Below are 17,551 nucleotides of genomic sequence, written 5' to 3' on the forward strand. Positions count from 1 at the left end.
GCCCCTGAACAAGCTCTAATGTAGGCAGTTCCCGTACCTCAAGTATCACAACAAACGGCGTCTAAGGCACAACCCCAATAGCAGTTCGTGCTCTTAACGCAGCCATCTCAGCAGCCCCAGGCCTCAACCTCCTTCGCTGTCTCTCCGGCCTATAATGCGGCGTTCGAGGCTCACTCCTTTCAGCCGTTTAATAGGTTCGCCAGAGGCAGCCAAGCTAAGGGTCCCTCCCGTCATCGAGGAGCCGGAAGGGCCGCTAGCCGGGGCAAAGGTTTCCGAGGAGCACGTGGTGGACGCCCATCGGCAAACCAGTGAGAGTCCCAAGGTAGGAGGGAGGCTGTACCTCTTCCGTCACCGGTGGGGGTTCAGCAGCTGGGCTCAGAGTATTGTGACCAAAGGTCTAGGGTGGAGTTGGCTTCAAGGCCCTCCTCCACCCAACGACTTCTATCAAAGACCAACAGCGGAATTGATAGAATATACCCAAGAACTCCTTCAGAAAAGAGTAGTATCAAGGGTCAAGAACTTAAAGTTTCAAGGGTGCTTGTTCAGCGTGCCAAATAAAGGCTCAGAAAAGCGAAGAATAATCCTAGACTTGTCCCATCTGAACTCATTCATTCTTTGTGACAAGTTCAGGATGCTGACCGTTTCGCAGGTGCGGACCTTACTTCCCCGTGGGGCCGTCACAACCTCTATAGATCTTACAGATGCCTACTATCATGTTCCAATAGCCAGACACTTCTGCCCCTTCCTAGGCTTAAAACTAGGAAAGCAAGCTTACTCCTTCAGAGTAATGCCATTCAGGCTCAACATTGCGCCCAGAATATTCACAAAGTTGCCAGAATCAGTCGTCCAAGAATTGAGGACGCAAGGAATAATGTTAGTAGCCTATCTAGACGATTGGCTCATATGGGCCACAAGTGTCGAAGAATGCCACAAGGAAACGGTCAAAGTCATCCAATTCCTGGAACGTTTAGGGTTTCAAATAAACAGGACCAAGTCCAGGCTAACACCAGAATCTCGCTTCCAGTGGTTAGGCCTACAGTGGGACCTGGGATCTCATACTCTATCAATCCCGCCGTTGAAAAGGAAAGAATTAGCCAAGTCCACGAGGCAACTTCTCAAGAACGCTCAGACGTCCCGGAGGAACCAAGAAAGGATCTTGGGTTCACTCCAATTCGCTTCAGTCACAGACATCCTATTGAAAGCCAGACTGAAGGACATAAACCGCGTCTGGCGTTCAAAAGCAAACCGGAGATCTTGGGACAAATTAGCTCCTATCCCGGCGATCTTACGGAAGAGGCTCCGTCCATGGAAGGACATCAAAAGTCTATCAAAAGCAGTACCCCTCCAGTTCCCCCCACCGTCTCTAGTGATCCACACGGACGCCTCACTAAGCGGCTGGGGCAGGTACTCACAGTACAAATAGGTCCAGGGAACCTGGTCCCTACCATTCCGCCAGCTACATATCAATGTACTGGAAGCCATGGCAGTGTTTCTCACTCTGAAAAGGCTTCGACCGCCCAAGAAGAGTCACATCAAACTAGTACTAGACAATGCAGTGGTAGTCCACTGCATAAACAGGGGCGGATCCAAGTCGAGTCACGTGAATCATGTCATGATAGCCATATTTGCCTTGGCAGACAGGGACAAATGGCACCTGTCAGCCACTCACCTAACGGGCGTAAGGAACTTGGTGGCGGATGCCCTATCACGCTCCGTTCCGCTGGAATCGGGGACATTGGACAAGGAGTCATTCAAATGGATCTGTCAAAAGGTTCCGGGGCTCCAGGTGGACCTCTTCGCGACGGAGTCGAACCACAAACTCCCTTGTTATCTGGCTCCCAACCTGGACCCTCTGGCCTACACCACGGACGCTATGGCTATAGATTGAAATGTGTGGAAGAGGATTTATCTGTTTCCTCCAGTAAACCTTCTCTTGAAAGTACTGAACAAACTCAGGACGTTCAAGGGCCACATCGCACTAGTAGCCCCCAAGTGGCCCAAAAGCAATTGGGACTCCGGCCTCAACAGATTCCCAATCCCAAACTGACTCGGTTAGTACAAACGCGGACTGTGTCCACTTCCTCAGGAATTCCGTAAGCCCTAACTTTATGGACTTCATGAAGTTTGCAGCACAAAGGGATGCCAACATCGATCCTCAAAACAACAGATTCTTAGAATCTGACAAAAGAGAATCGACACTACGTCAATATGACTCAGCAGTTTAGAAGCTGGCCTTATTCCTAAAGGACTCAAATGCACAAACCATGACCACGAATCTGGCCATAACCTTTTTCAGAACGTTGTTTGAGAAAGGTTTAGCAGCAAGCACAATTACTACTACCAAATCTGCACTTAAAAAGATCTTCCAGTTTGGTTTCAAGATAGATCTAACAGATTCATATTTTTCATCTATCCCAAAGGCTTGTGCTAGGCTGAGAGACCCAGATCAGTCTCATGGTTTTTAAATGATGTCCTTAAACTGGCCTCTGAAACCGATAATGACTCATGTGAGTATATAGCTCTCTTGAGGAAAATGTTATTCCTAATAAGCTTGGCCTCCGGAGCTAGAATTTCAGAACTGTCGGCTCTTTCTAGGGAACAAGGTCACATTGAATTTCTTCCCTCAGGAGAACTATGTATTACTTTCTACAGATTGTCAATTTCTAGCCAAAAATAAAGACCCACAAGTAAGGTGGGACCCATGGAAAATTATTCCACTTCCACAGGACCAGTCCTTATGTCCAGTTAATTCCCTAAAAGCATCTGAAATGGTCAAAAAACGCAATTGTAAGCTGAAACTCTTATATTCTAGTAATATTCAATCATTTACCTTCTTTTTACAACAAATTGGAAGTCTCTAGCACAATATTTTGATTTATGGTGAATTTATGAAAATAACTTTTTCCTTAAGTCCGCACGGTAACTCTTCCGAAAAAATCATAAATTTTTTCATAAGATTGTCGTAATGTTTGCACCGTTTTATATTAGCCATTACATAAAGTTTTAAATATTGAAATGTGTGCAATTGCATGTAGAATACAACATAAAACAACCCATGGTTGTAGCTTTTATCAGTTTTGAAATATTTTCATATAAATAATGATGTGCTAATATTTCAACCTTCGGTCAACTTTGACTCGACCGAAATGGTAGAAAAACGCTATTGTAAGCTAAAACTATGACATTCGAGTAATACTCAGTCATTTACCTTCATCTTGCAACAAATTGGAAGTCTCTAGCACAATATTTCGATTTATGGTGAATTTTTGAAAAAAACTTTTCCTACGTCTGCGCCGTAACTGCCGAAAAAATCAGATATTTTTTCGTCCAATGGTCATAATGTTTGCAGTTTTATATTAGCCGTTACATAAAGTTTTATATAGGAAAATGTGCGCAGTTTCATGTAGAATACAAAAAAAGCAACCCATGATTGAAGCTTTTATAGTGCCAAAATTTCAACCTTCGGTCAACTTTAACTCGACCAAAATGGTCGAAAAACGCAATTGTAAGCTAAAACTCTTACATTCTAGTAATATTGAATCATTTACCTTTATTTTGCAACAAATTGGAAGTCTCTAGCACAATATTTTGATTTATGGTGAATTTAGGAAAAAAAACTTTTTCCTTACATCCGCACGATAACTCTTCCAAAAAAATCAGAAATGTTTTCGTAAGATTGTCGTAATGCTTGCACCATTTTATATTAGCCGTTACATAAAGTTTTATATATGAAAATGTGCGCAATTTCATGTAGAATACAACAATAAACAACCCATGGTTGTAGCTTTTATCAGTTTTGAAATATTTTCATATATATAACGATATGTACCAAAATTTCAACCTTTGGTCAACTTTGACTCGACCGAAATGGTAAAAAATCACAATTGTAAGCTAAAACTATTCCATTCTAGTAATATTCAATCATTTACCTTTATTTGGCAACAAATTGGAAGTCTCTAGCACAATATTTTGATTTATGGTGAATTTATGAAAAAAAACTTTTTCCTTGCGTCCGGTCCGTGCAGTAACTCTTCCGAAAAATTCACATTTTTTCGTCCGATTGTCGTAATGTTTGCACCATTTTATATAAGCCGTTACATAAAGTTTTATATATGAAATTTGCAAAATTTCATGTAGAATACAACAAAAAACAACCCATGGTTGTAGCTTTTATCAGTTTTGAAATATTTTCATATAAATAACGATAAGTAGAAAAAATTTGACCTTTGGTCAACTTTAACTCAACAAAATTAGTCAAAAACTGCAATTATAAACTACAACACTTGCAAACTAGTAATACTCAATGAATTACCTTCATTTTGCAACAAACAGGAAGTCTCTAGCACAATATTTCGATTTATGGTGAATTTTTGAAAACTTTTTTTTTTTTTTAAGTCTGCACGTTAGGAATTCATGCATCATATTGTGATAATATTTTCTCTGTGTTGCTTTGATCGTTTTACAATTTGTTGTATACCAAAATCATCGCAATTTAGTGTACAATACGAAAAAATAATTAACTCATTAGCTTTAACCGTTTTGCTCACAGCACGATTTGTATAATTATATATGAAATTTTTTTTCGCGCTGTCATATATTCCAATATTTATATATAATAATATTTTTTTCATTTCTGATGGTTACATACTAAACTTCAGGCAATGACAAAAAAAGGAACCAAAAATGAACTCTTAATCTTGAAAATTAAGCGTGCTGTGATTTAAAAAAAAAACTTTTCTTCCACTTCGGCAATCAATCGCGAACACCACCGGCATACGGGAGACTTTCGGAAATACCGGCTCGGCGTTTAAGGGTTAAGAGCAGGACAATAACCCATAATCATGCTTACAAAACCCTGTGTCAACCCTTCGTGCAACAAATGTCCCACCTGATGGTGAGCAAATACAGTCAGCCATCCTGAAAAAAAAGGAAGCCATTTGCTTGAAGTCAAAAGAAACTTATGAGAGGGCTTTCAAGACCTTTTTCCTTCTTTGCCTCATGGAAGGAGGTTGATGAATTAAAGCTCAACAACAAGGGGTAAGGATAAGATACTTTTTTGTGCTTCTTCACCTAACTCCATCGTTAAGTCTTCTACTCCTTGGGTAAATCAGAGGTATGAACAAGGGAGGTCCTGAACAGTCCTTGTGCTTCCAAAGTAAATCAAGTGCCTGGATCAAGAGCATGCTCAGAGAAACTGAGTAAATGCTATGACCAACTTCCAAAAAGGGATGGCACTCACTAAAAGCCCAAGGAAACTTCCTGTTGGGGTGCTTCAGAGCCTTCTTCTTCTTATCCTTTTCCTCAGGAAGTAGAATGGGAGTAAGATTGTATACTTACTACTGCAGGGTAAGACAATAGCTACAGCAGACTCAACAACATTAATGAATTTTTGTAGCTACAGAGAGAGAGAGAGAGAGAGAGAGAGAGAGAGAGAGAGAGAGAGAGAGAGAGAGAGAGAGAGAGAGAGAGAGAGAGAGAGAGAGGGGGGGGGGGGGGGGCAATCCAGAGTGAGTGTCAGAAAAGATTCAGTGGTACTGAAGGTGTAGTATACGTAATCCTCTTCAAAGAAACCAAAAACTTTTTGCCTTCCTTCACCACTGCTGAACCTCTCCCTTGTAAAGACCAGCTAACATCTGTAAAGACCAGCTAACATACATCTGGCATCTATGCAGAACACCAAGGACATAAAGCAGCCAAAGTCTGCTTATACCTTTCACACTTTTTATTGTTCATTGGCCGTATTCAAATCCATGTTGGAGTGGGGGGGGTGTCCCCACTCATTCATCTACCACCAGTTAACTATCTTGTTATAAGTTTCAATTACTGATGTTGTATTCATAAAAGAACACAAAAGAAAAGATGAGTTACTCATACTACACTAATATCTTTTAGCTTGTTTACACTTTAATCCACTGAGAAATGGCTGCTTTAATAAAACCATATTTTCCACTATCCAATTACTGGATATTTTTCATATACTTTACCATACCATATTAACTCAATACATGATATATAAAGTTACATACCTGAATTGGACTATTTTCTCCAAGGGGATGTAAAAGCTCAAGCTTTGTGTTGTCAAGTTTAACAAAGACTGTATACACGCCATGTTCTGGTAAAGCCTCTACACCACTCACTTCTGCTCCTAAAACATCCCTGTAAAAATATATACAGTTCAGTATAACACTTTGTAGTTAAAACTCACCTTGCAAGCTCCCTCAGACTGTTCAACTCACTTTGCAAGCTCCCTCAGACTGCATAATGGATGACCTTCAAGATCCAACTCGCTAACCAATGAGGAAATAAAGGGAAAGAGGGCAAGGTCCCTCGCCACAAACTCTCAACCACAGAGCCCTGGGGCACAACACCCTACCTCCACAACAACTGACTGACTACTACCCAGGTGCAGACAATCCTACTCATGTAACTGTAGCAGTGTTTCCAAAAATTCCTACATCACATTAATGGCACAACACACTTTATCAAACACAAATGAAAAATGATTCTATATCCATCCCTAACATATGCAACCAACAAATATATCACCCTAACTTTGTGGCTGTGCTAGTGCTACAGTATCAAGGCAGGTGAAAATGAATCAGCAAGCTAAACCCTTCAGATTTGGAACTTATAAATGTAGGCAGAAAGACAAAAAGGGGGCATTTACCTGCAACTTTAATTGTTGTGAAAAGCAGACATGTTATATATACAGGAGACTCTCTGGGAAGGGTAATAAAGTAAAGGAACGAAGATGGTTACAAACCTCTACTGAGCGTTCAAAATAAGGAAGGCACACATTGGTACTGTTGTGCCTGGAAACCTCAAAAATGCTCTTACTGAGACACACAGCAAGACTAAAAGTATCAAGAAGGTAAGGCTATGTACAGAGGAATGCAAACCTGACATTACAAATGTGTGGACACACTAAAGAGCAGCAGCCACAAGTTTTTGGCTAGACCTGAATTAGGAAATGGAATCAACTGAAGCATTCAGAAGAACCATCATTGGAGGGTATCTAAACGGATCCATCATATTAATAAAAAATGTTAAAAGTCACATCCACAAAGGACCTGGCTATGATAACTGAAACAGAGAGGACAAAAGGATTATCAACTTTACAGAATCATTTGACATGGGAATATGAACACCTTTTTGCAGGCTAACCAAAGCAAGAAGTAAATGGACATAACACACACAAAACAAATCAGGGGAGCAGATGGGACACTGCTAATGAAAACGAAAGTGGGGGACATTATACTGAAAAACAACTAAGTGAGCAAACAAATTCAAGGTGGGAGATGGACATGCAAATTATGGAATGGTTCATGAGATAACTAGAGAAGAGGTAAAGGAAGTTCTGAAAAAGATGAAGAGTGGTAAAGCTGCAAGGCCAAATGACATACCTGTTCAAGCATGGAAGACTGGTTGAGAAGGAATAAATTTACCGTGGGAGCTACAGAAGAAAATTGTGGAAAAGGGAGTTATAACAGAAAAATGGAGAGAGAGAGTACACTGATTACAATTTATAAAGAGAGGAGACATGAATAGTTGCAAGCAGTATGGAGAAATCAAATTAATGGCCCATACCATGTAAAATTTTCAAAAGAATTAGTATAAACACAATTTCGTAGCTTAAATCTAAGACAGTAACTAGGCTTTATGAAAGGGATTGTACAGTTGATGAAAGTCCCCCCTTCCCTTATGCCAATTGATGAAAAACTGAAAAAACATACTCTCTTCATGTGGCCTTTATCAATCAGAAACAGCTTGCAATGGAGTACCTAGACAGTAAGGGTGGAATAATTTGAGAGGTGGGAAGCATCAGAAATATATGAGAGTACTACCTGTAATTTGTGACATGCATGGAAACGTAACAACCACCATAAGAAGTACTGAATGGATAATTAGCAGCTGCCAAGTCAAGGTAAGACTGTACATGGATCAGTGCTGAGTCCCTTCTTGTTCAACACCATGCTGGATATAGTGCCTGAAGATGCTGTGAACTTATTTACAATTACCATACACACAAACACACACATATATGAAATGACTTCTGCACAAGGTGTGCTGTGGTCCCCAAATGCATGCCTAGCCAAAGTGGGAGTGTTTCTGTTCTTATACATATTGTGGTGCATCTGAAGCTGCTGAACCATGGTTTACACAGGCATATACTAATATGTTTTGCAGGATACCTTTAATATATACTTACATCATGAGTAAATAATTTCACCAAATGGAAAAACTAAAATTGGTCAATTATTGTATGCCATAAAAAAAATAATCTAAGATGCTCTATTTTACTCAGTAATTAGACATGAGAACAAAACATAATCAATCAAGCAGTTCTTATCTGTCCTTTTTGAATAACTCACCCAGTCTCACAGTAACTACTACTATTAGATAACTACTCTGGTACCTGTAATTAAATATCAAATGCAAAAAGTTGTCCTGCTCCAGCATTACCAGATATAACCACAAAATACTGGTTTGGGGTTGAAAACTGGAAATAGCAATTAGATGGCAGAGGATGGAGAGAAAATAATCCTATAGAAGATATGAATAGTAGAGTTGGGAAGAGTAGTCATGCATATGAGATTCATGGAGGTCATGGATTTGGAGCAAGGAATGAAATAAGAGAGTATACCACGTTTATACTGGAAATGACAGTTTAAAATTTGAATTATAATAAAATGAAATTTTAATGCCTACTTATCAAACAATTATATAGCTGTAGGTTCCCTAAACGGCAGACAAGACTAACTTTCGCATCGGTACCACCATCGCCGATGTAGGTGACATCATCTCCCGCCACTCAAGGGGGAGACAGGTACAACAGACCAGGAGTAGTCAATTCTTCCTGCCCAACCATCCACCTTTGGGGAGGAGGGTGGGCTTTAATTAAATCATTGTTTGGTAAGTATGCAATAAAATTATAAAATTGCATTTTATTATAAAAATTCCATTTTTATTGCAGTGTCTTACCAAACAATTATAGCTTATTACCCTATGCAAGGATGGGGGGCTGTAGATGTATTCTTAATTCCAAAATATAACGGGATTCCTGGATAAAGACAATAGTCAGCACTGCTCCTGCTTATTGTACCTTACCTTGTGAGAGAGCTACTACAGGAGAAAACTGGCCCTAGTCAGTGTTCATCTTATGTAGTAAAGAGCTTGGATGTCTGTCCAAAGAGTGCCTCTACATAGTGGAATGCCTTTGCAGTCATGGCAGTTCACCGCTGACTTGACAAAGGTAAAAAATCACAATTTTTGGAAGTAAATTGTATTTTTCTCAACTATACAAACCTGAGGTCCTTTACATAAGGAATTACTTCCAGCATAGCTGGGATTACGTCCATTAAATTCTTGAACAAGGTGGTTAGGCAGTAACTACCATGTGGCAGGCGGGTAGGCTAGCCTGCCTAGATGTAAACACTCCACTTTGCCTTTCGGTCCAGGTTCAGACTGAAGGGTGGCATGAGGTGGGCATGTATGTAAAGGACCTCAGGTTTCTATAGTTAGGAAAAATACAATTTACTTCCAAAAATTGTGATTTGTTCCTACACGATATACAAACCCTCGGTCCTTTACATACGGAAGACTCACTGGTTGGTGGGAGGAATCTGAGTGAGCCTCTTGACTAGAGTTCTACATACCTAGGCTGCTACTCCTGGTCATAAGAGCGAGGAGGAGTGACCTGCCTCTGACAACTTGATCAGAGTATAGGAGCTGCATGATCAAGAGTCAGACTTCTGGGACTTTTCGAAATGAGTGAGGAATCATAACTCACCTGAAAATGGGCTGTGAAGAATATTTAGAGTCGGAAACATTAATACAAAGTTCTGGGAAGGGTTTGCATTACTGTCAGTCTCGTTCCTCCCCTTGCTAGAGGAAGGAGCGGGATTGCTTCTATGATTCTGATATGAAAAATAAAAAGGATGCTTTATGTATAAGCTTACCGCATCAACCGTCCGACCAGCCAGCGTAAGTTCAAGTCCTATCCTCAACCCGAAGGAAGAGGAGTGGAAGGACGAGGTGGGGAAGGTGGAGAGGCCAGTCACTCTCGCATCCTTCTTACCTCTACAACTGCACACCATAGGCAAGATGCAACTTGTCCTCTTGAATGAGCTGGGTAAGCAAACACAATCTGCAAGCATCCACCACTGGTCCAAGGAAATGAGGTTCCAAGGAACTGTGGGCAGGCCTGAAGGGAAAGATAAATATGGTCGCAATGACCTATCTATCTTCCTGTCCGACATTTTCTTCGGAGTGATGACAAATACCCATTCACTGGACTATCCAACTGCAGAGAAGTCTCTCATGGTCTCGTAATATTCCACAGCGGATAAACACACCGACACTCCATGGTGAGTGTTGATCCTTATGGGTACAGGAACATGCCAATAGGACAAAGTAATGACTGATCTGGATCAACCAATACAAAGACCACAGCGTAGCTCATGACAGTCTCGGACTCTTCAACAGCTGCCAATTGACTGCACTCAGTGTGAGGCGAGCAGTCATGCATCCAAGACATAGTCACGTGACACTCGCCTTTTGAAGGGTTATGCCGAGAAACCATGCAAATCGTCTTATCTTGTTCACCACCAATGTTGGGAGATGAGATGATGATTCTCTCAAAGCATGCGCCCATCAGACGAAGTCAATTGCCTTCTAGAGACCGAGGTCCCTGAATGGCAAGACAGTAGTTGAATCTCAACTAAGGAGAAACAATACTATATGCCAGTGAAAGACTAAGGTGAATGTGGACCTACGTCTTCACAGCTGAATCTAGAGAAGTTAACTCTCAAGATCCTGAACGTAAAAAAAGAAACCGTCGATGACACCAACCAAAGAAGACGGCTTTAATCCCTGTTGTTTTACAGAGGACTGAAAACGCTAAACCGCTATTTCATTGCTGTTCGGTGAGAAGTCAGAGTTTGCAATGAAAGCGGAGCGCCTTTCAGTAATAAAAAAACATGGGCTGGATCAGGGAGGACATTCTATTAGTAATTGGAAGTAGAGCTGGCAGGGCGGGAAACAGGCGAAGTCTTCCGTTATTCATCTACAATTCGGGGTGAACAAAGAATAATTGCAAACCTACAAATTACGAGATGTTTTTAGAAGACAAACTCAGATGTCTGAAGAAATCATTCTGTGTCATCGCAGCGGCAGGTGCTATGAAGCAGAAGACTTAGGCTACAGACTTCTGTTACTGTGAGGTAAACAGAAAGATGATAACGAGTCTAGTGAGATATCTCTGTCTAAAAATTCTTGCAACAGCAAAAGGAGATGCAGTAGAGATGTTCATACACGTATGCGAGAATTCCAGCCAACCAGAGACGTACATCTGTGATAGCCGGGCAGATTCGATTCGGTAGTCAATCATCGCAGAGGAGAGACAAAACCCGACCAAACTATCTTGGAGAGCCAGCAGGACTGGTTGCGGCAGGCAGGGCTGGCAGGCAGCCCGGACACCGCTAGCTCTCGCTCACTTGTCATCTTGAGTTGCCAGGTAATTCATTCCATGAAGGAATGCGTTCGGCTAGAACCATCGAACGCACGAAAATACACTCGAGCATTTGCATTTTAACTGAAACGGATTCCGGTGAATGCAAGCACTGTGGTGTTGTTGTTGTAAACAATACCACTAGTATCTCAAAATCAAAACTGGTAACTCTTGGGAGGCTTGCAAGGCAGTCCCAAGTTGTAGTTCAATTAAGAAGATACTATTTGTCTCGGTCACATACCCGTAGAGAAATATTCATAGTATATTTGTAGGTTCCTGTACATAGACCCCCATCCAGTCTAAATTCTCTTTCATTCAAGGAACAACAATAAGGACTGGAAGCAACAACAATTAGGACTGGAAGCCGACCTCCTTCATTCTCTAATGAAGAGCGCGAAGGTGAAGTTTTTCCGAAGGAAGACTTCTACGGTGATAACAGGATACCGAAGACGACTAGTTCAAGCCGAACTGGTTGTTCCCAAAACAGTAGCACTGGAGAGGCATTCAAACTCTCGGTGCTATCCATCCTGAACGGATTGACGTATGTTCGGTAAAATCCTAGGATTGACGTATGTTCGGTAAAATCCTAGGATTGAACCAAAAACATAGTCTCCCGGGTTCAAATTCCAAGGAGTAAACTCCACCGAATTCCTCTTATTTCCTAGTTTCATTCTGGTATAACCAAGGAGTAAAGGGAAAAAAAAGAGATGAGTACTGACTGTTATTGCCTGTTCTTCTCTATCCCGGGGGTGACTGCCTACTGAGGCGACAGACCATCAGGTCCATCCAGGCTGAGCCCCTCCCGAGATATTCTTCCTTCAGCAGCAGTATGGAGGAGTTATGAGTTCCATTTGACAACGTCTGTGTGTGTGTGTGTGTGTGTGAGAGAGAGAGAGAGAGAGAGAGAGAGAGAGAGAGAGAGAGAGAGAGAGAGAGAGAGAGAGAGAGAGAGAGATTTGGGAGGATAGTAGTGAGGAAGATGGTATTGGTAGTCTGACTGGAAGTGCTCTGGGAGAAGTTGATGGCGGTGTAACTGAGTGTGTATGAGGGCCCTCAAACAAGATCCAGGGGGCCTGCGTCCATGCATCCGTGGGTGTTGCAGAAGGCTATTTAGTGTGGGTGTTGCAAGTGTAAGGAGACGTTGTCAAATGTAACGGAGTACCGCAGTCTGAACCCAGGCACACACGGAACGGAAGGATGGTAAGAGTCACTCAGGTGACTCTCGCCAGACCGGCGATCGCTCAGCGATCTTCCAGTACCCAGGGTTGACGTGATGTTCCCACCAGACTGTTCATGTAGCAAGACTGGGAAGAGGTCCCCCCTGGTCACCGAGTCCAACCTCGCCTGGACCTGGTACCGTGGCCCATCAAGAGGACGGTGCTCATTCTCACCGTGTTACGTAGTGGATACTACCAGTCACCCAACCGGCACTCCCACCGGGACCGGACGGCTCGCGCGACTGGTAGCAGCTCCCCTGATGCATGAGACCGACACTACTGTCCTTGGTCCAGCACTTCTCCGCAAGGAGGCCGCTGGTCCAGACCTGCAGCTCGATCGCCACCGTGGGTTGGTGATCGCCTGCAGTCCTCCCAGCCTTCTGGTTCTGCTAGTAGGCAGGGTAGGAGCGTCAGGTCTCCCTCACCTGTCCCTTCAACCTCCCCGGGTTACAATGGGAGAAACGAGGCAAGCAGTCGAGACTGTTCCCGATCCAGTGGTGGAACCTCTGGAGCCAGAAGAGGAGATACCAGCGGTGGCTGGTACCTCCATGGTCCCCGTCTTCTTCTTCCCGAGGAAGAAGACGGGCCCCGTTCCTGGAGGAACGGGAGGACCAGCAGAAGACCCACCTGTCTCACCGGAGCGGGACAGACCCTTAAAAGTCTCTGTGTGAGACTTCTTGGGGGGGGGGGGGGGGGGGGGGGTGGGGGGGGGGGGGGGGGGGGGGGGGGGAGCAGAGAGGCCACTTCTTCTTCCTCGGCTGGGGGGCCTTGGAAGTCGAAGAGGAAGAGGCAGCAGAAGACAACAACGAAGAAGACAACACCTTCCTCTTCTTCCTTACTACTTCTTCAGCTTCCTCAGGACAACCGACAGGTCCTCCATCCAGGACGGAGTTGGGGCAGTTGCGGTAGCAACATGGCCCAACTGCACCTGTCCGGAGGGACCTGCGGGAGCAGCAGTGGAGAGAACGCTTCCTCGAGGAGAGTTACGAAACTCTCACCTGGCAGGTAAAGCGACTGCCATCACCAAGACTGGTCGATCGCGCAAACGCGACCGTCGTCTGGGTAAGGGTGAGTGTGCACCTGACAGGAGACCGCCAATACCGTCCTCTGACTCTTCCAAGTCCTCTTCGAGGCCAAAACCTCTCAAGAGGGCTGGATTAGCAGCCTACACCGGTCTCTGTGTGCACGGTCCCGCGGGAACGTCACGTCAACCCTGGGTACCAGACGATCGCCGGTCTGGCGAGAGTCACCTGAGCGACTCTTACCATCCTTCCGCTCCGTGCCTGGGTCCTGACAGGGTGAGTGTACTCAGCAGTCTGGACCTTGGCTGTAGGTGACCGTACACTCGGTGATGCTTGTAAGCAAGTGGCCGAGACGGTGGAACCTCTGGAGCCGGGAGGTGAGGTACCAGTGGTGGCTGGTACCTCCATGGTCCCAGTCTTCTTCTTCCCTGAGGAAGGAGAGACGGGCCCCGTTCCTGGAGGAACGAGAGGACCAGCAGAAGACCCACCTGTCTCACCGGAGCGAGACAGACCCGTGACAAGACTTCTTAGGGGGGGAGACCACCTTCTCTTCTATGGCAAAGCCTTATTAGTCGAAGGGGTGGAGACATGAAAATATGATGATCTCGAAGAGGAGGATGACGACTCTTGACGAGCTCTCTTCCTCTTCGATTCCTCCAAATTCTGCCAGACTTCTACCATCAGGAATAGAAAAACATCACAAGGCAGCGCAAAAGCTTCGTCCAGTGACATAACTCCAGGGTAGTAGTGGTAAGTGAATATGATTAGGGTAGTAGTGGTAAGTGAATATGATTACAGCAGGGGACCAGTACACACACTCAAGGATCGCTATCACAACATGCTATGAGTCACAGGTGCAATTCCAAGGTTAGGATAACCAATGCGAAGAGCTATCCAACCAATACTGCCGTAAACACAATCACCACTATTAGTCTGTAAAATGAGGAAAAACTTATTAAAGTAATAGGATACTCCTCTCGCATCCAAGGGCACCACCCTCCGAAGTGAAAGGAGATCCCCCAAACACCAACACCACACGCCCCTTCTACCTTCGTCCCACAGTAAGTGAAAGGATGAAGGAGAAGAGAAATTACCATAAACACAAAACAAGGACAAACCTTTGAAGTTCCCCTTGGTAATTCCCAAGCGTAAGCGTAATTTTCGGATGAATACATGTCTCGTTACAGGATCAATATAACTCACATTAAATACATGTCTCGTCCTCACGTTAAATACATTTCTCGTCCTCATGTTAAAGGGTGAAAGAATGTACATAATATGTTGGCATACCTTTGCCGCTGACTCTTAACACAAGTAGAGAGGCGGCTATAAAGGCTATCACAAAAAGTGGGTTTGTATATTAATTGAATTTAATATCAATATTAAACACAGTATATAAATATTTATTTAAAAACAAAAATAAACCAGAAAGATCCCACTGTCAAGAACTCAGAAACACACGTCTTCATCGGAAGACGGCCGAAAGCAAAGTGGAGTGTTTATGTCTGGGCAGGCTAGGCTACCCGCCTGCCATTAAACGCCGAAGCGGTATTTTAAAAATCGTCTCCCGTATGCCGGCGGCGTTCACGAGTGAGTGCCGAAGTGGAAATTTTTTTTTTTTTTTTTTTTCAAAAAATCACAGCACGCTTAGTTTTCAAGATTAAGAGTTAATTTTTGGCTCTTTTTTTAGTTATTGCCTGAAGTTTAGTATGTAACCATCAGAAATGAAAAAATATCATTATCATATATAAATATTGGGATATATGAAAGCGCAAAAAATTTCAAATATAATTGAATACAAATCGCGCTGTGAGCAAAACGGTTAGAGCTAAAAAGTTAATTTTTTTTTGTTGTATTGTACACTAAATTGCAATCATTTTGGTATATAACACATTGTAAAACGATTAAGGCAACACAGAGAAAATATTATCACAAAATGATACATGAATTCGTAACGCACGGACATAAAAAAAAACATGTTTTCAAAAATTCACCATAAATCAAAATATTGTGCTAGAGACTTCCTGTTTGTTGCAAAATGAAGGTAATTGATTGAATTATTACTAGACTGTAAGTGTTGTTGCTTACAATTGCAGTTTTTGACCATTTCGGTCGAGTTAAAGTTGACCAAAGTACGATTTTTTTCTATTTATCGTTATTTATATGAAAATATTTCAAAACTGATAAAAGCTACAACCATGGGTTGTTTTTTGTTGTATTTTACATGAAATTGTGCACATTTTCATATATCAAACTTTATGTAACGGCTAATTTAAAATGGTGCAAACATTACAACCATTGGACAAAAAAATTTATGATTTTTTCAGAAGAGTTACTGCGCGGACGTAAGGAAAAAGTTTATTTCATAAATTCACCATAAATCGAAATATTGTGTTAGACACTTCCAATTTGTTGCAAAATAAAGGTAAATGATTCAATATTACTAGAATGTAATAGTTTTAGCTTACAATTTGTCTTTTGACCATTTCGGTCGAGTCAAAGTTGACCGAAGGTTGAAATTTTGGCACTTATCGTTATTTATATGAAAATATTTCAAAACTGATAAAAGCTATAACCATGGGTTGTTTATTGTTGTATTCTACATGAAATTGCACACATTTTCATATATAAAACTTTATGTAACGTCTAATTTAAAATGGTGCAAACATTACGACAATTGGACGAAAAAATTTCTGATTTTTTTCAGAAGAGTTACCGCGCGGACGTAAGGAAATTTTTTTTATAAATTCACCATAAATCAAAATATTGTGCTAAGAGACTTCCAATTTGTTGCAAAATGAAGGTAAATAATTGAATATTACTAGAATATAAGTGTTTTAGCTTAAAATTGCGTTTTTCGACCATTTCGGTAGAGTCAAAGTTGACCGAAGGTTGAAAGTTTGGCACTTATTGTTATTTATATGAAAACATTTCAAAACTGATAAAAGCTACAACCATGAGTTGTTTTTTGTTGCATTGTACATGAAATTGCACACATTTTCATATATATTACTCCATGTAATGGCTAATATAAAATGGTGCAAAAATTATGTCAAAGTGACGAAATAACTTCTGAGATGTGTCGCTGATGCTTTTTAGTGCGAGAAGAAAGAAATTCATGCTTGCGCGCCTGGGTAACGATTGTAAACAAAACAACGCCTTAATCCGTGAGCTCCCAGCATCCCCCAAGGCGCGTGATTCAAAAGTTTTCACCTAGTAGGCCTATAACTATTTTTCCGCGAATTTTTAAAAAAACTTTTTTATATAGACGTATATACGTCCAATCGGCACCCAACAATATCAACGTTTAATACGTCCAATCGGCGCTAAAGGGTTAAGAATTTAACGGCCGTAATTCCAGCTATGCTGAAAGTAATTCCTTATGTAAAGGACCAAAGGTTTGTATATCGTGTAAGAACAACAACATTTTTTTATCTGGAAAACATTCCTTTCTTGACCAGAATGGTGCTAAAAGATTAAGGGGCACATTCTGATGAAAACGGACTTTGTTCAGAACTTACCTTATCAGCCAACCAGCCCAGCAGCATTGCATCGATGGACCATGCTAAAGGATCTGGAACCAGAGAGCAAAATAGAGGGAGTTGATTGTTGCTGGAAGTGGCAAACACATCTATCGCCGGTTTTCCCCATATCTTCCAAAGGTCGAGGCAAACCTTTCCGACAGAAGGACCTGATGACCTCGACTCAATTCTTCTGCCAACCCCTGGATGAACCGAGGAATCAGTTACACTTGCTTCCTTTTCGCCCATAAAAGAAGGTCCTTGCTTTCTCGTAAATGGAGA

The 17,551-nt window shown here is 42.2% G+C and overlaps 1 protein-coding gene across 1 annotated transcript in view; it reads right to left on the bottom strand.

Annotated features, from left to right (window-relative positions):
• Positions 1 to 17,551, bottom strand: part of LOC135219458 (ethylmalonyl-CoA/methylmalonyl-CoA epimerase-like) — an 86,114-nt gene that overhangs the window by 26,939 nt on the left and 41,624 nt on the right. Inside the window, exon 3 of the mRNA XM_064256249.1 lies at positions 6,027 to 6,156. Coding sequence (XP_064112319.1) covers positions 6,027 to 6,156 — 130 coding nt within the window. The remainder of the gene's footprint in view (positions 1 to 6,026; positions 6,157 to 17,551) is intronic.

Source organism: Macrobrachium nipponense, chromosome 1, assembly GCF_015104395.2.
Source record: "Macrobrachium nipponense isolate FS-2020 chromosome 1, ASM1510439v2, whole genome shotgun sequence".
NCBI classification, from domain to species: Eukaryota; Metazoa; Arthropoda; class Malacostraca; order Decapoda; family Palaemonidae; genus Macrobrachium; species Macrobrachium nipponense.